General features: G+C 31.9%; 3 protein-coding genes and 1 non-coding gene across 4 annotated transcripts; 2 read left to right on the top strand and 2 right to left on the bottom strand.

Annotated features, from left to right (window-relative positions):
• The first annotated feature begins 3,210 nt into the window (after positions 1-3,210).
• TRNAK-CUU (transfer RNA lysine (anticodon CUU)) lies at positions 3,211-3,283 on the top strand. The gene has a single exon. It is a non-coding gene; the product is annotated as a tRNA-Lys (tRNA).
• A 140-nt stretch (positions 3,284-3,423) lies between these two features.
• On the top strand, positions 3,424-5,616 carry LOC101511092 (peptide-N4-(N-acetyl-beta-glucosaminyl)asparagine amidase A). Its single transcript, XM_004490957.4, has one exon. It carries the CDS (start codon positions 3,776-3,778, stop codon positions 5,555-5,557), a length of 1,782 nt encoding a protein of 593 aa, XP_004491014.1. The 5' UTR covers positions 3,424-3,775; the 3' UTR covers positions 5,558-5,616.
• A 720-nt stretch (positions 5,617-6,336) lies between these two features.
• LOC101511399 (probable methyltransferase PMT23) lies at positions 6,337-11,138 on the bottom strand. The gene is made up of 8 exons (XM_004490958.4): positions 10,534-11,138; positions 9,367-9,516; positions 8,891-9,161; positions 8,678-8,788; positions 8,297-8,468; positions 7,754-8,008; positions 7,381-7,575; positions 6,337-6,918 (listed from the first exon to the last, which is right to left on the bottom strand). The coding sequence occupies exons 1-8, from the start codon at positions 10,966-10,968 to the stop codon at positions 6,726-6,728; spliced, it is 1,782 nt and encodes a 593-aa protein (XP_004491015.1). The 5' UTR covers positions 10,969-11,138; the 3' UTR covers positions 6,337-6,725.
• Positions 11,139-15,590: 4,452 nt separating this feature from the next.
• On the bottom strand, positions 15,591-17,830 carry LOC101511730 (protein VAPYRIN-like). Its single transcript, XM_004490959.4, has 2 exons — positions 17,029-17,830; positions 15,591-16,137 (listed from the first exon to the last, which is right to left on the bottom strand). Exons 1-2 carry the CDS (start codon positions 17,692-17,694, stop codon positions 15,721-15,723), a joined length of 1,083 nt encoding a protein of 360 aa, XP_004491016.1. The 5' UTR covers positions 17,695-17,830; the 3' UTR covers positions 15,591-15,720.
• Between the last annotated feature and the right edge of the window lie 1,025 nt (positions 17,831-18,855).

Raw genomic sequence — 18,855 nt, 5'->3', positions numbered from 1 at the left:
ATGTTGTTTTTTAAAATTTGAAATAAAAAAATAAAAAATTTGCATGAGGATCTTAATCTAAAATGAGTTACTAATGGCCCAACTCGAATAAACTGAACTGTCAACCCACACAAACTGATTACTACAACTTGTCCAAATTGGGCATGTTTATGTCACCCGCAGTTTTAGTCGGACTGACTGTTTGGGCTCAAACCTGTCCGAACCTCCTTGCTTGTCCACCCCTAGTCTATAGCCACATGTCTCGTGTCCCACCTTTACACATCTATATAAAAAATCTCATTTTATTCTTTATATAGATTTATTCTAGCACCAATTATGAGGCGTCTAGGGAATCCTAAGAAATAAAGAAGAAAAGAAGTGCTTATGGATCCTTCCCAAACTTCAAGTAAGACTAAGAGGACGTATTCAACAATCACTTGTTCAAGTTGTGGTCTAACTGGACACAACATGAATGGATGTTGTAGTCAAGATGTGAGGTCTCCACCAAAAGATTCGGTATCATTACCACGACAAATGGAGGGTGAAGCAAAAGATGATCAAATTGATATAGAGCTTCCACAATCTCGTCCACAATCACAAAATGTACACATAAGTTTGGTTGACAATTCTAACACTTCAAGTAATAAAATATTATGTATTAACATTTATGATTGTATTACACAGAACATGAATCGACCAATTTGATTTGGTTGACAATTCTAACACTTCAAGTAATAAAATATTATGTATTAACATTTATGATTGTATTACACAGAACATGAATCGACCAATTTGATTTGGCATGAGAATAATTGACCCCATTACAATTAGTGTTATACCATCTCCTATTATGGCACCTCAAAATCCAATTACATCAATATCTCATCTAAATCATTCTCCAACAATGCCTCATCCAACTCCAACAATGTTTCATTTGGGTTCATGCCAACTTCTGGGTTCAATTCAATTCCAATAATGGTGTTTATACCAATTCCTATTTATAAGCCAAAATATCATACTCTAACGCCTTTAAGATGGTGGAAGGCTTTTTTGTTTGGTGATAAAACAAAGTTGTAATTATAGTTTATGACAATATATTAAATTATGGTTAAAATTATGTTTTATGACATTATCTTGAATTATGCTTTGAATTTTGTAATTTGAATCATTGTCATGCAATTAGTACATGAAATAGTTTGTCATTTAGATTTTGAATCCTTTAATTGAATGTGCATGTTTGTTATGGTTGTAAATTAAGAGATATACATGGACTAATTTATCATTGTGCATACAGGAACCAACTTAACAATACTATATAACATACAAATACCACTATGACTATAAGTTATTACTTTCAGAGAATATAATGACAATGAATGTTGTTTTTAGATACCGTTGTGATTATATTCGTAATTTTACAACACTTAAAGTCACCTTAAATAACATAAAACATATTGGCAATGTGAAAGAACATAAAACATTTCAATTTAAACACTTCATTTTTCTTGAAAGAACACAAAACACATTAAGTTAAAGTCATTAGTCACTCGCCTAATAAATTTTGGTGTCTATCAATCTTTCTTCCTTGGTGCATCTCATCCTCTCTTCTTTGATCTAATACACGTGTTAGAAATGGTTCATCATTTGCAAGTGTTTGAATCAACTCATCAAATATGATACCCGACTCATATTACCATAATTCTTATAAACCATAATCCTAAATGTTTCAAATATGTTTTTGAGCCTTTAATATAAAATATCAAACTCATATTACTTTGTTGATTGAGCAAGTGTATAATGGTCTTACTCTGTTAATTTGTGTTTGGGGAACACACCTCATAACCCTTCTCCCACACCGACAAAAAAGCTTAATTGGTGAATAATTTTTAACCAAAATAAAGAAGATTAAGTTTGTTGTGATGATTGACTTCCCATCATTACAATATTTATTATGATGTTTGAGTTTGTTGTGATGATTAACGAAAACACATGAATATTTTTGGGGAACTGTGAATTTGTAGAAGAAATTCATGGTTGGGTTAAAGAAGATGAAGAAGATGATATTTGAGTTTGCAAAAGATGATTAACGAAGGTGAAAACTGATGATGGTGGTGGAGATGAAGGTGAAGACGTCTATGATGATGGTTGGGTCAATATTTTCTTGCTAGAGGAAATGAGATAAAATATAATTGAAGAGAGAGGAAATGAGACATTTTAACTAAAAGAGATGAAAAAGCCCATTATTTTCTATTTAAACCTTGAATTTTTTAATGTTATTTTGGTCACCACTTATTCAACATGCACACATAAGTGAGAGATTGTTACATCACACAACCATGTACACGCCTATATCACTCCAAGTAACATGACTTACAATAAAGCTAATGTCACGAACGAAAGTGGCAGACATTTGACTGAGTCAGAGAATGCTTTGGGTTTTCACTGGGTTGAGACTAGAATGATATCGTCCTATTAAATCAAAGATTAAAATGATGGTTTACTCTTTTCATGTAAGGAAGAGGTTTCAAAATACTTGTGTTGGACATGTATAAGTTGCAAAATGTATTTAAGTCTATCAGGATAAGTTCACATTTATATCTAATGAAGGGTATTAGCAGTGATACAAAGTACATATTGAATATCATCTTAAATTTAGTTGCATTTCTTCTAAGATGGATTTAGGAGAAAATAATTAATAAAAAAGACGTACAATGTGTCAAACTATGAGATATAATAAACAAAGTTATCTAAATATTGTAGGAAGTACCACATAGTTATAATATTTTTCCATATTTAATGAATTATTTTTAAAAAATTATATTTTCCCTCTTTGTCATTATTTTTTACAAGTAATATTAACCTTTAATTGATTGCCAAGCTAATTTTTGAGAATATATTTGTTTATTTTTAAGAAAAAAAACTAAAAATTAAAAATATCAGAGAAGTCAAACTCTCTATGTCCTACTTTTAATTATCTATGTATTGTTTTATTTTATCTATTTTCTCTCCTTTCCTTTTCCCGAAGTCCTCAACTGTTGTTAAAAAAAAAATCATAGAAGAAAAAAGTGAGAGGATTATAGGAGGTATATTGGTAGACAATTGGGAGAAAGGTAGCTGTGATTTTAATTTTTTTTAAAGGGTTATTAAAATTTAAAAAAATTCAAGTATAATTATACCAATGTAGCATAGAAGGATTTGGTAAATATGAAACGACATAACAATTAACAAAAAGCCTGTCTAGCTCAGTTGGTAGAGCGCAAGGCTCTTAACCTTGTGGTCGTGGGTTCGAGCCCCACGGTGGGCGTTTATTCTTATTTTTTTATTTTAATTCTTCAAAACGACGTCGTCAACTCTTCTCAAAATCACGTCCCGTTTTATTTTTTTATTTTAATTTATTTAATCATCTCCGTCCGCCCGTCCTTTTTAAACAGAGCAACAAAACATGTTCCGTTCCTTCATTCGCGATTCATAATCTTCGCCATTGTCTTGTCTGTACAGTCTCTTGGATCATATTTTCTGAATAAATCAGAACTATTTGATCGAACAACACATATAACGACAATACTCAACATCTCCTAAAATTAAGAAATTTCCTACCTTTGCTCATTCGTACTCAAATAACTTAGTAAATTACACACATGAATCCATTTGATCCCACTTATAAAATCAAACAAAACAATACACAATTACCCAATACTCCACTATTCAATATTCTAGTTAGTTCTAGCATGAATTACTAACTTCTCTGAAATTCGCCACTTCTATTAATTTAATTACACATTCATACATACAGAAAATGCAACTCCACACATTACTATGTTTATGTTTCCTTAGTTTTTTCTTGACCCCTTTATTCCAGTCTCAACCACACCATTTCAAACCCTCCCAAAACACTCCACACAATGAACACATAGAAGTAACATACCCACCACCTTCACACCAACCAACACCTTCATGCACCCACCAAATCCTCCACCACACCTTCACAAACACTATCGACACCTCCCCTTATTCAACTCCATACTACCCTCCCTTAAACTGTCCTCCACCGTGGTCACGCGTTACCCTTCACCTCAAAGCCAAATCCAAATGCCAACAATACGACCGCATCGCCGCCGTCTGGCTCGGCGGCGTCGAGATTCTCCGAACAAGCACACCTCGGCCTTCTAATTCCAAAGTCTTCTGGAATGTTCGTAAAGATATTACTAAATACACCTCCCTTCTTACTAAATCATACCTCGACCTAACCATGATGATGGAAAATAGTGTTGACACTGAACTCACCGGCCTATACCACGTTACCGTTACTTTTTTATTTTACAATCAAAACGCCATTAGGGTTCCGTTTAGTCCAAATTCACTTTCAATTTCTTCAAATTCAAATTCAAAATCGAGTTCAAGGTTTCTGATGAATGAATTAGAGGTACCGTATTTTAGGGGTTTGAATGAATCATCACCGGCGGATTTGATAATTCCGATAATTGACGATGGAGAACGAGGGTTTTGGTTTAGAATTGAGGAAGAAAACGATTTGAAGAAACGAAGAATTCGAATTCCGAGGAATTCTTACAAAGCGGTTCTTGAATTATGCGTTTCTTTTCACGGAAACGATGAGTTTTGGTATTCGAATCCGCCGAATTCGTATATAAAAACGAATGATTTAGCTACGGGGAGAGGGAACGGTGCTTTTAGAGAAGTTTATGTGACAATCGACGGTGAAGTTGTTGGATCGGAGATTCCGTTTCCGGTTGTTTTCACCGGCGGAATTAACCCTCTATTTTGGGAGCCTATTGTAGCAATTGGTGCTTTTAACCTACCTTCATACGACTTCGAATTAACGCCGTTTTTGGGTAAGGTTCTTGATGGGAAAGAACATGTTTTTGGAATTGGTGTGATTAAAGGAATATCATTTTGGCTTGTGAATGCAAATTTGCACCTTTGGTTGGATCACGAATCTTCGGTTGTTCATGCGAGTCGAGTTGTTCGTCATAGTCCGAAAACAAATGTTGATTGGACAGAGGGTTTTGCAGGACTTGATGGTGAGTTTCAGGTGGAAGCAGAGAAGAACACAATGGTTGAAGGTTGGGTTTTATCAAGTTCCGGCAACGTCAGCACCGTTATAACGAAAGCATTCAGTTTTAGGAACTTTATAAAGTTTCATAACAATGGAACTTACAAGATGGTTAAACAGAGATTCAAAGGAAAGAAGAAGGTTAGGGTGACTGATAATAGGGGTGAAATGGTTTCTAAGTTAAAGGTTAAGAGAATGTACCCTTTAAGAGTTATTACTTTGATAGAGCCATTTGGTTTAAATGATAGATACAAGCTTTTTACTAATTTTTCTCATGCTTTCAAGGAGAAGTATGAAGGTAGTTGTTTAATAAATTCAATTAGTAATGTTCAGGAATCAAAGGGATGGATTGATGTCATGGGTCATTCTGTTCTATCAGGTCATGCAAGTACTAAGCAAAATTATAGTTATGCTGATAAGTTTAGTTGCTATAATAGGAATGTTCTAGCTAATAATGGCAGGATTGTTATTGACAATTCTACTTTTGTGTGTGAAAATGCCTTGTAGTTTCTTTTGCAAAGTGTACCTATTTGTGTAAGTTTCCTGTATAGTTTTTTTGTGTAGTACATTCTCAATGTGTATGTATCTATTATTTACATGCCTGTCACTATGCTTCTATCTAGAAAGAAGAAAACACAAGCTGCCATAATGAATGGAAGATAGTACAAACGTACCGACTACATAACCATATACAATTTTGCATGTAGTCAAAAACTCAAAATATAAGATTCTAAGTAGAGGAAAGCTTGCAGACCAACAATTTAAGCCATAATTGGTTTTTAGGCAAAAATTGAGTAAACCCTTGTTGAAGATTAAAATGTCACCACATTTCTCTTTGGTGTGTTGGATTGTAAGAAGAAAGTGAGAAAAGAAAGAGTTTAAAAATAGAGAAAGAGAATAGAAATATTTGTTTGGTATTAAAAGAAAGAGAAAATAATAAATCGAAAACAATAGTCTCTTATTGCTGTACTTTAATTGTTGATTTCAATTTTTGAAGAATTATGAAAATATCATGAGCAAATTAAGTAAGAAAAGTACAGCAGCTATTCTACTTCATATTAAGATTATTGTTATTTTTAAATTTTTTTTTTTAAGATTTTGATTAATAAGATTATTCTGCCAAATATATACACTTAACATCATATTTGTTCTCATTCAAATTCCATGACAATTTTGTATTTTTGAAAAATTAATTTGCCAAAAACTTTCTCATAGGATTAATATGGTAATATTAGAGGAATTAATTTGATAACAAAAACTATTTTGTCACTAATGAGACCTTACAGTGAAGGAACAAATTTGTTCATAACTATCAAAGTATTGAAGTTTCAAGTTTAACATTGCCAGAGTTTTTGGACTTTTTGATGTATACATGTATATAGAAACCTTCTTCCTTTGAACTAGCTAAAGGAACTAGCTTTTGAGAGTGAAATCCAACTCCATTTAACACAAACTACATGAATCTTGGGTGATTTGAAAAGGAAACAAGATTCTCTATATTCACTATAAATATATGTTTCAGAGACACATTTCACACTCAGACAACATTACCTGTTGAATAAATTAACATTGCTTTCTTTATCTTTTGACAATAAATATTCCTTTCTATAAATCAAATATTTTGCTTGTAATTTTGATTTAGAATACATCATCATCAACCTGTCTGCATTCTGCTTCAAAAGCTCATGGGACGCCAGAAACTTTTCTTACCAACAAGAAACTGTTTTTGGTGCAATGTTACAGACCATTGAAGCGAACGCAAGATTGGACTGAGTTTGCTAAGCATTTCCATGGAATCATGAATCACAAGATATCCACCTGGTCTCAGTATACGGTCTATCTCCACAACCACATCTACAAGCTCACATCTGACAAAGATTGTCATTTGTTAGAATTATGTTTCAACACATATTTATATGATGATGATAGGAGAAAGAATGTGATCTTTTAGTTACTAGTTTTCACATTGGCAGATTCTATAGTGAACCACCTTGATTGGCCGTCTACGATAGACCAATACTTAAAAATCGCTAATTTTTTTTATTGACAATCGACAATGTCCATTGACATTAGAAACTCACGATCCTCTTCATCATTGCAACTGAAATTGTGACCTGGTTAGTGTCGGTTTCACAAAAACTAGGAGGCAACGCCGATCACATCATTATCTTAGCCGTCAAAACGAGGAGGATCGTGAGCTTCTACTTCAAGAAAGCAAAGTTTGTTGCGTTGAAGTTTTTGAACAATTTTCAAGTATCAGTCCACAGTTGACCCTCTATCAAAGTGGTCTCTTATAAAATTAGTCTTTTACAAATAGCATAGTAGCATACCTTTGCTCAAGATGTTTGAAAAGAAAGCTAGAATGAAGGAGGTCATATGTGCGTGGATAGGTGTTAAAGGACTCGCACCAATCATGATACATTCCTATTAATCCTCGGTCCATTATAATAGAAAGTGTATCTGGCACATCAATAGGGACTACATTCATAACCCAAATTGGTAGATCAATGAGAGCCGCCGCAAATCTGAAAAATAACACACTTGGTATCAGTTTCAACCCAACATCAAGGAAACTAGCCACTTGAATTGATGCAAATATAAAGAATAAAATGTAAATGTTAGATAAGAATGAAGCCAATATTTAAAGCAATACAAAGGTCAAGAAAAACAACTAATCATTAACTAAACATATATAAATTTTACCCTGCATAACCGGCATTCATGTCCATAACATTTCGAACACTTGACCAGTTAATCGAAAGACCGTCCCTATAAACATCTGACACTAGTTGAGACCAACGGTCGCTGTCCTTGTTGAACTCGTCGATGACATCTGAATTACCCGGTAAGCTCGGGGGCTTACTCGTAAGCCTCTGAGGCCAAGGCTTCGGCCAGCTCTGCAGTTTACCCTTATCATCAACTGGAAGAGGGGTAAGGCAACTATTGAGTGGAGCATACCTAAAATTTAATAGTGCATACAAAATAAGAATAAATATAAAGTAAACTAATGGCAGCAATATAGTTAAACTATAGAGACCGTATAAATAAGTTTTTCAATCATATTTCATCTTGATAATGTGTAATATTACATAGTTAAACATGTTTTATACTGTAACAATATTCATAGTTATTAGACTAGTAAGGCAATGTTTGATGTTGGCATTTCGGACAAAGTTTTATATTGATGAAAATATAAATGTCATATAGGCAACAAGACAAGAAAGAAAAAAAAAAGAAACAAAATACCATGAGCTATTTTTTCCATCCTGATTTTGACATAAAGGTGGATTGTTCTCTTTACGTTTCTCATAGCAAGAAGATGAAGTAGGCTTCTGGTATATAACAAGCCCAATTCCTGACGAATCGTGAGCCTTAGCCACAACCTTCCAGCACATAGCTTTTGTTATAGCCACCATGGCTGCACTTTGAAAATTAAAATTAAAATGATATGTAATTTTATTTTTCTTAAGCACAAGGGATGAGATGACTGAATCATTAATCTCTTAAGTTATAATATGTTAATGCCTATTAGATGTATACAAATATTCAACATCTCCATGTGTTAAATTAGATGTATTCTCAATACAGATTAAAAACTTACAACTATAGAGAAAGAGAGAGACATACCTTTCCATACTTTCTGATCTCGATCATCATCACGATAAACCGGTGTTGCAGACCATGCAAAGTAACCACCAGGTCTAAGAATCCTATTAAGTTCGTATAACGGTTTCCCACCTAATTTTGTGAACCAGATTTGTGAATAAATGTACTAATCAGAGATATTGATATAAATTGAACATGGAAATAAATTCTATAAGAAAAAAGAATGATGAGTACCATCTGCATCCCAATGAACTCTACATCGTGCACAATGGATCAAATCGAAACCATTGTCAGGAAAAGTCAATTTTTGTGTTCCAATGACCGCAAGAGTTGCGGGAATTCCTCGCTCCAAAGCAAACTGTATCTGAGCTTCATGTTCGTCCTTTGGAGCAAATGACATGGTAATAACATTTTTGTCGAGCAGATAGCCACCAAAACTAGCAACACCGCAGCCGACATCTAGAACAACTCGAATATGCTTTCCCCATTGAATCGACGTTAATGTCTAACAAGCAACAAAAAAGTCAGCAAACCACAAAGCGTAATAGCTAGTAAACATTCAAAAACTTGTACTATCAACATAACATATTTAAGGTACTCTTTTTAGTGGTGCATTAATCAAAATGAAACATTACTTGGTACACATAAAATAAATCTCATCACCTATATCATAATAAAGGTAAATTATGTGAAGGCACATAATAGTATACCTTCTCTATGAACTGAATATAATGATCGACTCCATCTTTGAATTGAGTACCACCTCCGGGAAATACGAGATATTCGCCGGATTTAACAACCCAGTGTTGGTCTTTCTTGTATTCGACGAGCTTTGGATGAGGGGTATTATCATACCAAATCTGTTTAAACGGAAATATAAAACTTGATTATAACAATCATTGCTATTTTCATGAGTATATGAGAAGAAATCGTGTATGCAACTAATCACTAAGCAAAACCTCTTCAGAATTGTCCTAAATTTGTTAAGATTACAGCAACTTAATCAAATATTCAAGAAAAATGGAAGAGTATAGGATTCAAACACACACAAACAAAAATCAAAGAAGTTAATAATATGATTATTTTATACGTTGAAATATAAAAAATAAATAGACTCTATTAGTTAGATATTAAAAAAAAAACCTGACGTAACCAATGGGAGGGCTGGACTAATGTTAAGTGACTAGAGTAGTTTGCATGAGATCATAGATTCAAACCTTAACATTTGTAACTAAAAAAACAAAACACAAAGAAACCATCAATAAGTTATACATTCTATAAACTCAACAAGTACTAGCCACTTGGTAATGCATTAGTACTTTTTTTATGAGTAGGAAAAGAACTTGGTACTCCGAGATTTACAAGTTACAACACTGAAATTGTGCACTAGCCACTTGTGCTAGACTCAGATGACAATGTATTAATAAAATTCAACAAGCTTTGGTTTAAAAGGGAAGTAACCAAACCTAATAAAGTAAGCATTTCATGATAAAATTGAGCTATGACAACCACAATACGAATCCATGTAGCATCAACATTTCAGATCAAAGATGTCTATTTTTTCGCCTTAGACCCAACACACCTAAAGTCTGAAATTGCGTTGAAGAAAATTATAGGGTGTGTATATAATTTTTTGAGCACAATGTAAATTGAATAAATTGTAATTTTTTGACTATAATATTTTTCTAGATATAGTTATAATTATTAAATTTTGCACCCCTAGATCAGGATCTTGGATCCGTCGTGTACGGTGTTTATGTCAGTATTCCTACTAGCTACCAACAAAGGCCTAATATATTATTGATCACATGAGAATTAAACAAGTTAAAAAACAATGATCTACACAAATATCTTACCAATTAAACTATGAATCTCACCATGTCCCTGCTCTTAGGCCAAGGAAGACGAACTTTATACCCTTTAGGAAGAGTCAACAAACAATGAAAACCATCAACAGGACAATGTCTTTCTCTATGTTCCATATGCCTCCTTGATTTCAAAGCCATAATCGCTTTATAATTATCCAAACAAGGTATATAATCAACAGTCACAGAATCCTTACAAAGCTTCCAATCAATAACACTGACATCATTACCACGAGGAAGAACCTCTTCTTCCTTGGAAATTGTTATGTTAATGATGTTTGAGTTTGAAGGTAGTTTTTGATGTTTGAGATTAGAGTAGAAAACAAGAGGGTTAGTGGTGGTGTTGGTGGTGATGAGGAAGAGTGTGAGGGAGATGAGTAAGAGAAAAAGAGTTAGAATGAATGGGTATTTTTTCTGCTTGAAGAAACCTTCAACTGGAATAGACATTTTCCTATGAGAAATTAATAACTATGGTACTTTGATAAGATGAAAAAGAGATGAATGTGTAGTTTGTTTGTTTGGTACAATGAGAAGTGAATGTAGGTTGTTGTTGTGATCTCGTACTGTTGAAGAGGACGCGTTTAATCTGATTCCTGACACACACTCACGGTCGGTGGGGTTTTTTCTTTAAAAACATAAACAACTCCACTTAAATCCCAAACAATTTTTTTATTATTCCTTATTTACCTCTCAGTTCTCTAAGAGTTAAAAACAGAAAACCTTTCAATGTAACTACAGTATTTGGGAGGTTTCAATGTTGTTATATTTTTAGAAAGCGTCTTGTGTTGGTTAGATTTAATGTTATTGTTCCTTTTATTTTGAATGAGTTTTTTAGAAATAGAAATACATGTTTCTATTTTTTTTAATGTGTTTGAGTTTGGTTATTGTATTATTGTTTTTTTCTTTTTGAATTCTTTATTTCTTTAATAATATTATGTGCTACAGAGGATATTAAAGTGGTGGTACAATCTAGTTGGGATGATTGTCATTAATGATACACTATGCACAATTTCTTTGGAAAAAAAAAAACTACTACATATCGTAGTTTCCTTTAAGGTATTTTGATGGTACATTGTTTAAGTCAACTTTTAATTTTGCTAGTTACACTCTTTGTTTTGCTATTCCATCAAATTTTCATAAACTTGTAATATCCAAAATTCACGACCCGTCCAAAATTAGAGCTACCTGCAAAAATTGACTGTAAATGAGTGGATTAGATTGGTTGAGCGGGTAGACGGATGAGCATAACCAATTACGTGTGTATTAATATGGATGCAAATCAAAATTCTTAAACCACGACTATATGTATCCGCCCGATAATATATGCACATGCGCAAGAGTAATATTAAATGCACCTGCATCCATTTTAGTGGATGCCAATATGTTTAATACCTGTAATTTATTATATACATAATTAATGCATACATATTTGATTTATGATATATTTTTTATTCAAAAAATGTATAATAGTGACGAGAAGAAAATGAAACCGCCTCATAATAAAAAGAAAATGAAAGAGTTGGGTTAAAAAAATGAAAATTTTCTATAAGATTAGAAATACAAAAATTTGGTTTCATTACTTTTTCATTTACTTATTTTGAAACACTAAAGTCGAGTAATTCTCCTATGTTGTTCTTTTCAACTTTAAACGATAAAAACTAACGGACAGTCAAACAAGTAGAACATAGTTTCGTGTTTCTCTTCGTCCTTCTCCTTCTTCTTAGTCTTCTCCTCAAATGTTTTGCTAATTCTTTTTTTTATTTTGGTGATATCTTGATGAAATAAATATAATCTAAGATTGATGATACCGATTTTTTATTTTGAATAAATGTTTTTACGAATTGTTTTCTTTATATCTTTTGTAAGATCTAACTCGTTTTAAATCACTCATAAACCAGCAACCCGTTTGACCTGAAAAACCGACCAAATCGCATAAAAATATTGACATAAGTGGGCTATATATTCCACCAGTGAGTTGGATCAATTGCTCTTTTTGAGATAGAAACCGTCGTATCCGACCCGTTATCCACCCCTATTCATAACTCATACTCATTCATAATTCAGATTCCTCACTCATCACTTACACCTCATAATTCTCTTATCTTATTATTAAAATTAAAGCCATCAACATTGTATGTTTACTGACATGTTAAGTTTGTATTTTTTTTCTTAAGTAAGAGAAATGCGTACTTGAACTCAGTTCACATACGTAAATTGAGTTCAAGTACATGTAAAATTTTGCAGTGACTAAGGAAGGCGGCACTTGAATTCAATTAACATAAATGTAAATAAATTGAGCATACATACATGTAAAATTTTACACTTAATAGAGGAAGTGCGTACGTGAACTGACATATATGTAAAATTTTGCAGTGAATAGGAGAAGTACATACGTGAATTGTGATCGTGTATATGTACGTGAACTCAATTCACGTAGTATGTGTAAATTATGTTCGTGCAGCAAAACATTGAAAATGAGAGTTTGAGTGGGAATGTGAGAAAATGAAGGTGAAAATTAAATGTTGCAAATTTTACAATGGAAGAAAAAAAGAGAATAAGATTTGGCAAATTTAAGTTAATAATGAAAACAATTTAAACGTAGGAATGTAACTAAAAAAAACTGACAATGTGAGTAGCAAAATTGTTCAACTTTTTGATGGAGTTAATTGCTTAAACCAATAATAAAACGGCCAATTTCATGTTAAAAAGTCAATGTTTTATCATCAAACCAGTATTTGTTGTGAATAATGCCCAAATTATATATATTATTTCAATTTTTGAAGCCTAATAAAAAAATGTGCGCGCGTGTGTATATATATATAAATTATATATTTGTGTGTGGTACATTAATTATTAGGTGAAGTAAAAAATAATTGCACTCTTTGATGATTAAAATTAGAATTTTCAAATTATAGTTACATTAAAATATTGAATCATTAAAATTTTAACTTATAGTTACTATAATAATTTAAAATTTATCCGATTAATCATTATTTGACGTCTTAACGATTTAATTTTAATTAATTAGATAAAATATAATTTAGAAATTCTAATTTTAACGATTAAATTATTTAATATTAACTAATTAGATTAATTATAATTTATAAATTCTAATTTTGATGATTCAACAGTTCCATCTCAATTAATTAGACTAAATATAACTTATAAATGCTAATTTCGATGATCAAAATGTTCAATATTAACTAATTAGACTTAACATAACTTACAAATTTTAATTTCAACAATTCTTTTTTAACTAACTAAACTACATATGACTTAAAAATTTCAATTTCAATAATTAAATGGTTCGATCTTAATTAATTAGACTGACTACGACTTAATTTTTTTTACTTACAACGATCCAACGGTTTATTCTTAATTAGTTTAGGTAAATATGACTTAGAAATATTATATTTGATGATGAGACTGTCCAATCTTAACTAATTAAACTTCACATAACTAATAAATTCTAATTTTGATGATGCAATAATTTAATTTTAGTTAATTAAACTAAATATGACCTAGAAAATATAATTTCAACGATCAAATAATTATATTTTAACTAATTAAATTAAATATCACTTATAAATTCTAATATTAACTATTCAAGGGTTGAAAAATGTTTTTTCAAAAAAATTATTACAAAAATTATAAATGCAGAGTAATTAGTCCATAAATAAATAAATTAATACAAAAATATTAAATAATTCTAGAAATAAATGCTAGATTAAAAAAAGTACCTGTACAAAATAATGAATACAAAAATATTAAAGGAAACCAAATTAATACAAAAATATTAAATAATTCAAGAAATAAATAAGAAAATATTGTACAAACAAAATGAAAATATTAAGGGCAATGCAAGGGCAATGGTATAAAGTAGTTGCAACACACTCCACATTTTGACTTGATCTCATTAAATAAAATGTCAAGTAGTTTTTAGTTATCGAGATAACTTCACCAGAAAATTTGTTATGTCTACTTCACCATAGCAGTTTCCATCCTTTTAAAGTCATTAACAGGTTTTACATTGATAACTATGAAGTATTTTGTTTATGTGAAAATTAAACTTTCACAAATTTTAATTTTAATTTTGTACTTTGTGAAGCTTCCTTGAAAGAAGTTTATTTATTTATTTTTACAATAGTTTACAGTAATTTATTTAATTTTATCTTTATAACATTTATTTTTATTCATTATATACTCACTTGATTATTTATAATTTAATAATAAATAATAATTAAAAGTTGGTTATAAATATACTACTTAATTTATAACATTATTATATGGGCAAGTTATGTCATCACTCTATTGCCACGTCAAATACAAGTATTCAAAGTCACATCACACCAGCAACTCATTGCCACAAGTTAAAAATGGAACGTCAACTTGACCTGTACTAAAATTGTGTAATTTAAGATATAATTAAAAATAAGGGATCGAAATTATAGATTAATCATAATAGAGGAATAAAAATACATTTAAAACAAAAATAAATAAATAATAAGAGTAACATTCTTTACAAAATTTGAAGAAGTTACCTAATTTTTTCAGAACACATATGAACTATTATTTTTAGCTAATTAAACAATATTGTGCATCATATTTTAAGGTTGGATTTAAAATAGAAATAGCTATGGATCTTCAACTAAAACTGTTGCATTAAAAATTAAATATAAAAATACAAAGTTAAAGACTATTTGGTATTTGATTTTAAACTTTAATGCAACAATCTTAGTTTTTCCTTTTTATTTGAGAAAACAATCTTAGTTGAAGATCCATACTAATTCATGCATTCAAACCTCTATTCTTTAATTATTGAAAATGACTTTAAAATTATGAAGCACAAACACCTTTGAAAATAAATGTGTTTCCGTATGCTGACATACATCAATGTTCAATACTCATATATTGTGTTCGATACTCTAGAGTATCAGTACACTACTCATGATATGAGATATATTTTTGTTCATTGGCCTTGCCCCAAACTTCGTGACAAGGATTAGGTTTCATGAGAGTCAGGTAGATATACAGCTCTTTCGTTTAAGCATAGTGGAACATATGGGAAAGAAGGAAAAAAAAATATTAGCCTATGGTTTACACATGTGAACAAGTACATTATCAATTGTCTCATCACCATCATCTACTTTCAACAATTTTCATATATAATATAGTTGATGACAAAAAAAAAATACAATTTTAAGCTAAAGTCATAGAAAGGGTAGACAACCCACCTTTGCTAATAAGCAACTGAGATATATCATCATATCCCCAAACTTTAGCCATGTACAAAGGTGTGACACCCCTCTTATTCATAGCATTAAGGTTCACACCCTTGTCAACAAATAACCTAACGGTCTCAATATCACCACACTCCACTGCCATATGCAAGGGCACATGACCTTCAACATCTTCACATTCTAAGTCCAATCCTGCCTCACTAAGCATCAACACTACATTCTTGTGCCCTTTAAATGCAGCAACATGAAGTGGTGTTAAACCATAATGATCACGGTAGTTGAAATTCACACCTCTTCGCAATAGTGACTCGAGTTCCCTCACATTTCCTTGCCTTGAAGCCTCTAACACCAATTCTCCTTGCTCTATATCCTCCACCTAACATAAACAAACAAAATTGTTAACCACATTCCTAATGTTGGTAGCATACGTCTATATTTGCATGTACAATGTCAAAAATACCTCTAGACTCTAGTGTTTTCAAATTATATTCCTTCATTTGAGAAATATGTAAATAATTAAATATCGCGTAATGTACATTTACATGTAGAATGCCAAAAATACCTCTAGTTATATTCCTTCATTTGAGACGTGTAAAATATTGTTACTTGTGCAATGTAAACTTCAAGTTTAAGACTTTTTATTATTTTTTTATTTTTTTAAATTGTATATTGTAAAACTTACTATAATATTTTTTAAAATATGCAAATTCTAATAAAGACATGTCCATAACGAACCATATTTAAAATTTACTTGAAACTCTAACAAAAATCGATGATACTCTTCAAAAAGTAGAAATTAACTGATCGTTCTGTATTTATAGTTGAGACAATAATGTAATTAGTATTGTCTCGACCATAAACACACACACACACACACACAAAAACCATTAGTTTATACTTGGACTCTAAGAAATATAGTCAATTGTCTATAAAATTTTAAATAACTTTTAAAAGTTACATGATGGTTAATATTTTTCTTCAAAGTAAAAGTTATTTTAGATAGTTAAGGTAAAAGTTTTTACCATTTATATTTTTTTCTCCACAGTAAAAGTTGCTTCAGAAAATTCTTATGGTAACACTATAAAAAACGACAGGTTTACAGTCTAATCAAACATATTAACAAAAAAGGCCTGAATTTGTATAACACGATGGGCCTTACCTAGAGTTTTTTGGGCTTAACATGAATCTATTCTACACCGTTTTTTCTATTGAAAAAACAAAAATACCGTTTTTTCTCTAACAGAACAAAAAGTGATGAGGCACTCACATGTAGTTCATCACAAGCAATGTTCCCATCCGCCACGTGTACATCACCATAACCCTTAAAATCCTCCGATCCAACGGTCTCACGAATCCTCAACCCAGCTTCAAGCAAAAGGTGAACCATATCATCCGGATTATCCAACTCAGTAGCAATTCGTAGGATCGACTCAGACTCAACCGAATTCAAATCCAATAAAACCGAACGCTGCCGTTTAATCAAACTCCTAACACACTCAAAATCACCTCGAGAAACGGCGTTGCATAGAAGGAGAGGACCAATAAAAGCAACTTTAAGTTTAACATCATAAGTGGAAAAACCATAAGGCCGAGTGGCGAACCACGAGTTGATTGAATCGGGGTGAGTTGAACCGGACGAGTTAACGAACTCAGCGGTTTTGATGAGAAAACGGTCGGAGGGTGAACGAGGGTAGGAACGAGGGAGATGGGGTTGTGGTTTGAGGATGATTTGGAAAGTGGTTAAGGAGAGAGGGGGAATGAGTCCACTCGGTGGGTTGACTAGGAATTTGTTGGGTGATGAGGTTTGGATCTTGAAAGCCATTGGTGTGGTTGGGTTTAGAGAACGTAGCTGTATTGTGGTTCGGCATTTGCAGTTCAGTTCAAATTCTATCCGAACCTCTGCTGGTTCGCACACTTCTACTAGCCTTTCCATCTATCAAACCTGTGTTTTCTGGTTTGGATCTTTCGGTTTGGAATTTGAGATTACGGGTAGTTTTTTTGTTTCTGGAGTAAGTGTTTTTGTATGTGTGGAAATAAGAGAATATTGGAGTTCACGTGACAATGGAATATGTGGATTATGCAAAGTTTGCTTCATTGTCCTTACTCGAGTCCAAGACAACTATGTGACATTGCTTCACTGTCCTTATGAGTTATGTCCATCTTTTATTTTTTATTAAAAATAATGAAATTGCACTCTAGACATACATGATTTTGATGATACAAAGGTATATTTGAGGTAAAAAAAAGAGATGATGCACTTTGAATTACTGTAGCAAAGATTAAAACTAGATTAAACCAACGAAAGTCTCCTTGAAATTGAGAGAGTTTCTCAAATTGCACTTTGAGAGTTTCTCAAAGGCATTTCCTTGTAACACTCCGATTTTCAATGTTTTTTTCAAAAGAAATTAAACTAAAACAGAGAAATAAATAAGGAAATGCCTTTGGATAAATAATTGAGTCATTATAATTCACAAGCAGCGGAAAAGTTTCTCCAAATATAAATCCAAAGCATTTACACGCAACAAATGGTACATGGAACTTATTCAAATAAGATGTCAAACTGACAATATTAGTATAAGTACAGTTTTCCAAATTAAAATACTCCAACCCAAAAAGAAGGACGTCTAGTCCCTATACATCAACCTAATATGATCATCCTACCAAAAACTATACACCCTGAGTGATCTCCACGCGCCCCGTGAGATCCTCCTAACGTAGCTCCAGTCAAGCATTCCCATCCGTAGGGTACGAACCGGTAGGATCGTCCTGGCTCTCATCTGAGGGCAAAACCCAGATTTCCACAATAGTTGTAAAGAGTCACCAACCGAAATTAACAGATAACACATAACATTTAAGTTTTAATATGCACAAAATTACTTTTCAACTAAGCATGCACCTTAAAAGGATTTCTCATATGCTAAAAGTTTATGTAATGCTTGCCAATTAAAAATGAAATCAAAATGAAGTTCTCAAACCATCAAGTAATACATAACTGACCCAAGCATTGATAAATCAATTGAGCAATCGATTATCTAACTCAAAATAAGGATTTCTACTGAGCCAATCGATTGCCAAATCGATTTGGTCAGTTCTG

The sequence above is a fragment of the Cicer arietinum genome, chromosome 2, assembly GCF_000331145.2.
Source record: "Cicer arietinum cultivar CDC Frontier isolate Library 1 chromosome 2, Cicar.CDCFrontier_v2.0, whole genome shotgun sequence".
Lineage (NCBI taxonomy): Eukaryota > Viridiplantae > Streptophyta > Magnoliopsida > Fabales > Fabaceae > Cicer > Cicer arietinum.
The sequence above is the reverse complement of the archived record's forward strand: the minus strand, read 5'-3'. Positions and strand labels throughout refer to the sequence as shown.

What these genes read in the sequence shown, in the direction of transcription:
- LOC101511092 (XM_004490957.4), top strand. Translation starts at nt 3,776, where the DNA reads ATGCAACTCCACACATTACTATGTTTATGTTTCCTTAGTTTTTTCTTG.
- LOC101511399 (XM_004490958.4), bottom strand. Translation starts at nt 10,968, where the DNA reads ATGTCTATTCCAGTTGAAGGTTTCTTCAAGCAGAAAAAATACCCATTC. An exon ending in GGCCTAAGAGCAGGGACATG is followed by an intron (nt 9,517 to 10,533) that starts GTGAGATTCATA and finishes CCGTTTAAACAG; the next exon opens with ATTTGGTATGATAATACCCC. An exon ending in AGTTCATTGGGATGCAGATG is followed by an intron (nt 8,789 to 8,890) that starts GTACTCATCATT and finishes TCACAAAATTAG; the next exon opens with GTGGGAAACCGTTATACGAA.
- LOC101511730 (XM_004490959.4), bottom strand. Translation starts at nt 17,694, where the DNA reads ATGGAAAGGCTAGTAGAAGTGTGCGAACCAGCAGAGGTTCGGATAGAA. An exon ending in TTGCTTGTGATGAACTACAT is followed by an intron (nt 16,138 to 17,028) that starts GTGAGTGCCTCA and finishes TGTTTATGTTAG; the next exon opens with GTGGAGGATATAGAGCAAGG.